Source organism: Corvus brachyrhynchos, unplaced genomic scaffold, assembly GCF_000691975.1.
Source record: "Corvus brachyrhynchos isolate BGI_N302 unplaced genomic scaffold, ASM69197v1 scaffold252, whole genome shotgun sequence".
NCBI classification, from domain to species: domain Eukaryota; kingdom Metazoa; phylum Chordata; class Aves; order Passeriformes; family Corvidae; genus Corvus; species Corvus brachyrhynchos.
In genome coordinates, this window is record NW_008236774.1 from 27,349 (window position 1) to 35,180 (window position 7,832).

Genomic DNA, 7,832 nt, shown 5'->3' on the forward strand with positions numbered 1-7,832 from the left:
CACCAACTGCTGCATATAAACTTAACTATAGCACATTTTTTAGAAATAAAACATTAAGCGACAACATGCATTTAATAGTGACTTTCTTCGAGTTTCTCTTTTTGGTAGTAAAATTTAGAGATCCTAATTTAGACTTAAAATAACAAAGAAGCCACAGGTTTCTTGAGACATATTTCCTGTCCTGTCCACAAACACCTGCACAGATTTAGTTGAACGCATTTCCAAAGTGCTCCAAAATAATGTAATGTTCCTGGTGCCTGGCTTCTGCTAAATTAAAATCAAAATACTCCAATATAGAAGTAACTGAAATCTGTTTGATACTCTCTCCTTTTCTTCTATTTCCATGTGTTGGTACACTTAAATGATAATAATTTCCTGAAAGTAAAAGTGTACTGCAAATAAAATATATTGCAGGAGAGTGCTAGCCTGAACAGAAACTTTAGAAACTAAATTGTTGCCATTGCTGTTGAGAATAAGCTCTTTTGTACCTGTCAGTCATCTAGTTGGTTAGGGAAAGTAAGCACCAAGATTATTGTTCTGTTCCTTTACATAACTGAAACGATGCTCCTGATGTATTTGGCATGAAGAGAAGCATTGTAACACAAATGTACAAAGTTAGACAATTTTGTTAGTGTAGATGAATACATAGTGTTGTATTGTGGAGAAACAGGTACTAACTAAATATGTAACACTAGGACACTGTCAAAGAAGTGAGAGCCATGCTGTATTTTGAGGTTTCTTTAAGTCATATGCTTTGTCTCTTTGGTTTGAAAACTGAAAGTGCAAGCTCACTTTTTAGTGTAACTAAGCTTGAGAATTTTCTAGCAAACAGGCATTTCAAAGACTGTGAGGAAGTATTGAAAGAAATACTTCCAGAAACATTTCCGATTTTTAAAAATCCTGGTGAAAAGCTTGAGTTTGGCTCTTTGCTTCCAGCTTGTGACAGTGAAGTTTATACTTTTTGTATAGGCTTCCTAGAAAAATACCCTTTCTTAGAAAGTCAGGGAGATGTAGAACCAGTAAAACTGCCATTACTGAGTATGTTCAGAAATCTTGGTTTTTGCTCAGTTATGATGACAGTCTGTGAACACTGACATGCTTGGGTACAACAAAAACTCATATATTTAAGGTGTTCCTTTTCAGTAGACAAATGCTAAGATGATGTTTTAATTGTCCTTTAAAACAGTTTCTTCAGGAATGACTGAAGTGCTGGCTGCATGGAATAAAAACATAATAAAGTTACCATATGCATTTGATTTCTTACTGCAGTACTACACTGAACGTTCTGGTATGCCAAAAATATAATTCCATCATTGCAGCCTCTTGTAGATTAAACATCAGATAGCTTTCTGAAGCTGCTTCCCTACTGATTTTATTTTAAAAGGAAAAATAAACAAAAAACCACTCACGAAAAACCCCCAACGAAGTTGTCTGCTAACCTGTTGTAATGTCTTACTTTTTCTTTCAAATGACAACAGAATGAAAGCTTGAGTGTATCTTTGCATACCTAGAGATTAATTTGCAAGCATTGTTGCCAGTAGATTGTATAGGTGTGCATTGTCAGCTGTTGCAAACATTACATTTTATGACTTAGCTGAAAGTTGAGGTATGCAATGGTGTGACTTTTATGTTACAAAGAATATAGAATACCAGGAAAAAAGAATTGACTTTCACACTATTTTGGAAGTGAATTTGTTGAAAAACAAAGATTCTGTTTCTGTGCTGAAAGTATGAGCAGTGCACAGGAAGTCATCTTTGAGTTTATTCAATTAAAGCATAGGATATGCTGTGCAACAAAAGGGGTTAAATTGTTGTCAGAGTCATTTAATAGCAACAATTTTTATTCACAGTGTGTTAGAACAGCACAAACTGACAAAAGAACAGTGGGAAGAAAGAATACAGAACTGGCATGAAGAGCACAGGGGAATGTTAAGGTAATCACGTAAAAAATGTTCAAGACATCTTTCTTTATTATTAGGGTGTATTTTGGGAGGTGTTTGTTTAGAAAGTGGCTTTCTTTTATTCTGACCAGGGTAGGTGGTTATGAAAGACTTCCATGAGAGTTGAGTTTCCAGTTAGGTTACTGGTTTACTTGCATGATTTCTGGTAAGGCTCTCAACTGCCTTTGTCCACGGTTGCCTGCCTGTAAAATACATTTAGTATTTCCTTAGCTCATGGGGCAGAAAGACAAAATGCAATGATTGGACTCTGCTTGGATATTAGGGTGTAGAGCTCTTTAAAAGTATCTGAGTCAAACTGATTTCAAAGAGAGATTTAATTCATAACTAAATTTTACCCCAAGTGTTCATTCTGCAGTAGTTCCCTTATTCTTACAATGTATTTATGATTTGTTGTCTAAACTATACCAATTTTTCTTCTTCATCAGGGAAGATTCTATGATGGAATACCTTAAGATAGCACAAGACTTGGAAATGTATGGAGTCAACTATTTTGAAATAAAGAATAAAAAAGGAACTGAATTGTGGCTAGGAGTTGATGCTTTGGGTCTGAATATTTATGAGCACGATGATAAGTAAGTGGGTAATACTCATTTTGCAGTTCTGTCCTAGGAGATGCTGTCTGAGACTGTACACCCCCCACCTTACAGAGCGTTCAGTAAGATGTAGCAAAACAGATTCTCCTTCTAATCTATATAAGAGATAGAAAAAGAAAGAGAGAGATGTGAACTGCTAGAATGTTTGAATTTTAAAGATTATGGATGCAAAAGAAGGGAAAGGAAGAGCAGTTCTATGGAAGTTTAAATTTACATTGCTTCATAAGGATTACTACAGCTAGACTGTCTTTATATGGTTTCTTCCTGTACCTTTCTCTCAAGACACTCCCTTCAGTCAGGATGAAAAGGACATTTTAAAGCTGAGCAACATATTTAATGAGAAACATTTGTAAGAGCTGTGACAAGGATTATAGATGTTGGAGCGTGAAAAACTTAGATATTTAAAAGTGAAACTTGTTAGACACCAAAGAAAATAGATCAGTCTTGTGTCCTGATAAAGGATCAAATAATCTGTTCTACTTGGAAAAGCTGAAATGTCGGAAATATGAAGAATTTGTAAATAGAACAACAGACTTTTTTCTTTCTTTACAAGCACTCATTAGCAGTATCTGATGTCAACAGACCATTCACAGTGATTCGAAGTTGAACATGATGTGTCAAACTCCAGATGGGAGCAGTCAACTTTAGCTGTATATACTCTGTAACAAAATTCTGTAAGCCTTAATTGCCATTAGATGGCAATATAACTCCTGAAAGAAGGAAATATTCAAAATGTTCAGCTCAGATTGAGCTATGAGGCAATTTTTGGTATTTCCTATCTCCTGATAGTTAGCAATCAAATATTAAATATTTTCTGATATTTATAATTATGGTAATATGAATTGAAAAAACTTTCTGTGCTGGCGGAGAAAAATATTTACTGTTACACAGTTGATGCATAACATGATAAGAGTTTCTGAATTTATTTTGCTTAAGATGCGAGGGAAACAAATTAACCTTGAATTCTGAAAATGTAAGAACACAAATCTGAGCTAAACAGAAGTACAACATGGCTGAAAGTTACTTTAATTTCAGTATTTGAATTGTCAGGATCTCAAATTTCAATAGTTACTCTTTAAAGTGAAGATGCAGTTACCAATACCATATAAAGAATGAGTACATGATCGTGATGTTTAGCATCTAGGTCATAGTAGTAGAATAAGTCAAAAATCAAAATTCCTTTTGTTACAGTGCCATGTAATTTATTAAATTGTAATTGATTTGATGGAATACTTGTAAAAAGAAAAATCTACCAAAATATGCTTGAACTGTTGTTAATGTTTACATTAAAACATAATGTTGTAAATGTAATATTCTAAATGTAGCTACGTGTAATAGTGAAAATGGTACAGACATAAGCTGTATTGAATTAATATATATATATATAAAGTGCACATCCTTGCTGCTTTCTAACAAGAATTTTTTCTCTTTGAAGGCTGACACCCAAGATTGGTTTTCCTTGGAGCGAAATAAGAAACATCTCTTTTAATGACAAAAAATTTGTCATAAAGCCAATTGACAAAAAGGCCCCTGTAAGTAGGGTGTAAAACAGTATCACTTGCTATATGAAGAAATTTAAGCCTTCAGGGACTTTGTGGCATTAAGGCATGAGTAAATATTGGTGACATTTATTACTTTTAATGATAGAATAGTCACTAATCAGAAGAAAATGTTCATTTTGAAATATGGTATGTTTATTTTCTCTCTTTTCATTTTGTTTGGTACTCCTAAATTGTTGGGGGTTTTTAAGTCAACTAATACTTTGTGATGTGTTGACAAGACAGCGTAAGATGCTAATTTCTCTGCCTCTTCCCTCCTGTTTTTCTTTTTCTTTCTTTCTTTTTTTTTTTTTTTTTGGTTACAACAGCACATTTCATGAGACTTTCTAGGTCAAGTGTCATCAGAATAGAGAACAGTCTTACTTTTTTAGAATTTTAAATAAATAATTTTGTGTAAACCAGCTAATTTCTGGACTATTCCAGGTGCAATTTTGAATTTATCTTACAAGTTTCTGACAGTAACTAGATTTACAGATTATGGTGTTCACTTGGTCAAAATGTGAAAATACTTGTAAGTTTTCATTTAACCAATGCAAGAATGCAGTAATGCTTTGAATCTTGTCATAAGTGTATTTTTTTAGGTTAATGGGTATACTGGAATTATTGTTTTCCTAGGATTTTGTTTTTTATGCACCCCGTCTGAGAATTAACAAGCGAATTTTGGCACTGTGTATGGGAAATCATGAATTGTACATGAGGCGGAGGAAACCTGATACAATTGAAGTGCAACAGATGAAGGCCCAAGCTAGAGAAGAGAAACATCAGAAACAATTGGAAAGGTAATTAACAAACTTACATGAAAAAGAAAAAAAATGCTACCTTTTTAAGAAGTCGTAGAATACTATATATCTTAGAACTCTAGAAAAAAGAGAGCTGCTTTTCTTTCTGCACTGTTTAATTAGGTTTGTGAATTGGCAGGGCTCACCTGTCTTAATAGAAAAACGTATCTTTTTTGAGCTTTCAGCACAGTAATAGTAGCTGTACTGTTGTTCCCCATCCTGTGTTTTGTGAAAATCTTACCTCTCTGTTGCTTGATTCTTAGGGAATTTTATACTCTATGGGTGAACCCTTAAAGCAAGTTCATTGAAGAATGTCTTGGCTTCCCTTTTGTGTATTTAAAAAATACTGTTGCCATTTCTAGCCCAGATGAAACATCATGTCTAAAATGCAGATATAGTGGCAGATTTACCTGGTGAACCATAACCAAGGTTGATTATCAGTTCTGTTAATAAATTGTTTTTCTCTACCGTATTTTGAAGCAGAAACTGAATTAGAAGCATTTAAAACTGTGCTTCCCTGATGGCTGAGTAAACTGAAAAATTGGCTACCAGCATCCAAAGAGTAGCATTTAATATGTTGGAGGGTAAAAAAACCTTTTTACTATTTTTTTTCAGGGCACAACTAGAAAATGAAAAGAAGAAAAGGGAGATAGCAGAAAAGGAAAAGGAAAGAATAGAGCGTGAAAAGGAGGAATTAATGGAACGCTTAAGACAAATTGAGGAGCAAACAATGAAAGCTCAGAAAGGTGAGGTCATAGATTTCTTAAATCTGGTGACAGTGTTTAGTTTAGTTGGGTAGTTCAGTTCCGCAGTTCTCTGTATGTTGGTGTGTTTCGTTACTGTGTGGGGATATTATTTTACTAATAGTGGCAAGAATTTAGTGGTGTTTTATTTGATATAAGAGATACTCTTTCAGTGCTTAAACGATGGTGTGCATGTGTTTGTCTGTATCTTTTTAATATAAAACCAATTTCTAATATAGCAAAAGTTTTGATTTAGTAAAAAGAAAATGCATACACAGTTCAACTCAAAATTATGAAATGCTTAAAGTGCTGAACACTTGGAGTTGGAGGGACCAGGGAAATTAGAGGGGAAGACTCAAAGTACTTTCTCTAGGATTTTGTTGAATTCAGCTTTTAATTTGGAAATTCTGTGTTCCTTCCTCCTTTCCTATTCCTTTGAAAGATTTGAGAAGTTGAAAATTGAAGTCTTGTCAGACATTAGTGACAAAACATGTAGTTTCACCAATAACAATTCTTTGTGTTTAATCACTCTGTAGAGTCCCTGCCTCCATGACTTCCCAGTCCTTCCTCCATGTTCTTTTTTTTTTTTTTTTTTTTTTTCCTACTTCGGGTTTGGTTCACATTCATAAAAGTTTTGTTGCTCCTTTCTTTTCCTAACTCTTGGCATCAAGCATCATAGAGAGAATCACTGATTAACACTATGCAAATAAATTACATATGCCTGGCACTGCTCTCCAGCTCTATCCCTGCATTTTTCAGTCTTTCAATGCAGAACAGGTTGGACACATCCAGACAGGTAACACGCTAACTGTGCCATGAAACTGTTTAGCAAGAGCTATTTGGCCCGGGACAACACAGTGTCAGGGTGATTCTGGAGGTTTGACAATACACATTTTCTCAACTTTGTGACCAGTATAGCCTAATTTCTGATGCAGTACATAATGTTCATGTGTTGCTGGTCTTTTTAGCCTTCTATTCATTCACACATGGAAAAGTCTTTATGTAAAGGGTGTCTGTTGTAGTTTCGTGCTCTGCATTTTCATGGAAAGGTTTGTTTCAGTAGTGTTTATAAATAATTTTGTGTTTTATTTAACTTTAGGTACTGCATTTGTAGAACCCCACATACTTGTGATGCTGTTCATTTAATTTTATACCTGAAGTAGTAGTAGGCCTGGGAAACCAAATGAAGAGTAATGGTTACAGTACTGCTTAAAACTAGAAGTGCAAAGATGAAGCATGTGTCAGCATACCTGGGGAGGTGCTTTTATAGTATTAAAGCTTATGGTGAAGGCAAATGGATTGTTGGAAAAAATGAGTAATTCTTTAGGTATTCTTGTGAAGGAGTCTATGACAGCTGTGCCTAGCCAAGTACATAGAGGAAATTTTATCATTAGAACTGGCAAAGAGCTTTAGAGAGACTTTTTTCATAGTCACTTAATTTTTCACATCAGGGGAGGAGTATATTTTGTCTGTGTAAACCTTACCTTGCAGTACTGATTGATTATTACTACTTCCTATTTCACTAAGGGTTGTTCTGCCCTTTAGATTCCAATATTTTGCTATGCAGGCAGCTAGACAGCTTTTATCTCTCCCTTGATTTAAAATTTTCCTCCTCTGATGTACAAAGAATTTTTCTGACCCTTCCAGTTGGTCTTAAGTAATTTTGCTGGAAGCATGTGCCTAAATTTTCGGCTGTGATTAAAGAATCTGCCAGGCATTTTAATAAAGAAGACAATTTTTTTTTTTTCTTTCTTCAAGAGAGTAATTTAATGTACATAAAATACCCTCATAGTAGAAGCATGTTCATGTATATGTACATGTATTTTGGTGTTTAGTTTTTCAGTGAGGTGACAGTTTTCTGAAACACTGGGCTGTCAGAACTGTCAGGTGAGATGAAGTATATCCAAAGAATGTCTTAAAGTGGGGGGGAAATCAGACATGGAACAGAGCTCCGGGTAACATGCTCTACAGTTTGTCTTAGCTTGAGGCGGTCTTGGAAATCTCAGTTAGTGTTCTAAGTTACTTTATTTTGAGCATATGCTGGTATCTGTGATACATATGAGGAAGAGCTAGGTAGCGATACCTTGTCTGTAAACTTTCCTCTTGGCAGAGCTAGAGGAACAGACTCGAAGAGCTTTAGAACTGGATCAAGAACGGAAGCGTGCAAAAGAGGAAGCAGAACGCCTAGAAAAAGAGC

At 34.8% G+C, this 7,832-nt stretch overlaps 1 protein-coding gene across 1 annotated transcript in view; it reads left to right on the forward strand.

Annotated features, from left to right (window-relative positions):
- Positions 1-7,832, forward strand: part of RDX (radixin) — a 29,856-nt gene that overhangs the window by 16,328 nt on the left and 5,696 nt on the right. The window contains 7 exon segments of the mRNA XM_017727809.1: positions 1,851-1,934; positions 2,387-2,533; positions 3,990-4,086; positions 4,729-4,892; positions 5,508-5,638; positions 7,746-7,830; position 7,832. The exon segment at position 7,832 is cut by the window's right edge and continues 57 nt beyond it. Coding sequence (XP_017583298.1) covers positions 1,851-1,934; positions 2,387-2,533; positions 3,990-4,086; positions 4,729-4,892; positions 5,508-5,638; positions 7,746-7,830; position 7,832 — 709 coding nt within the window.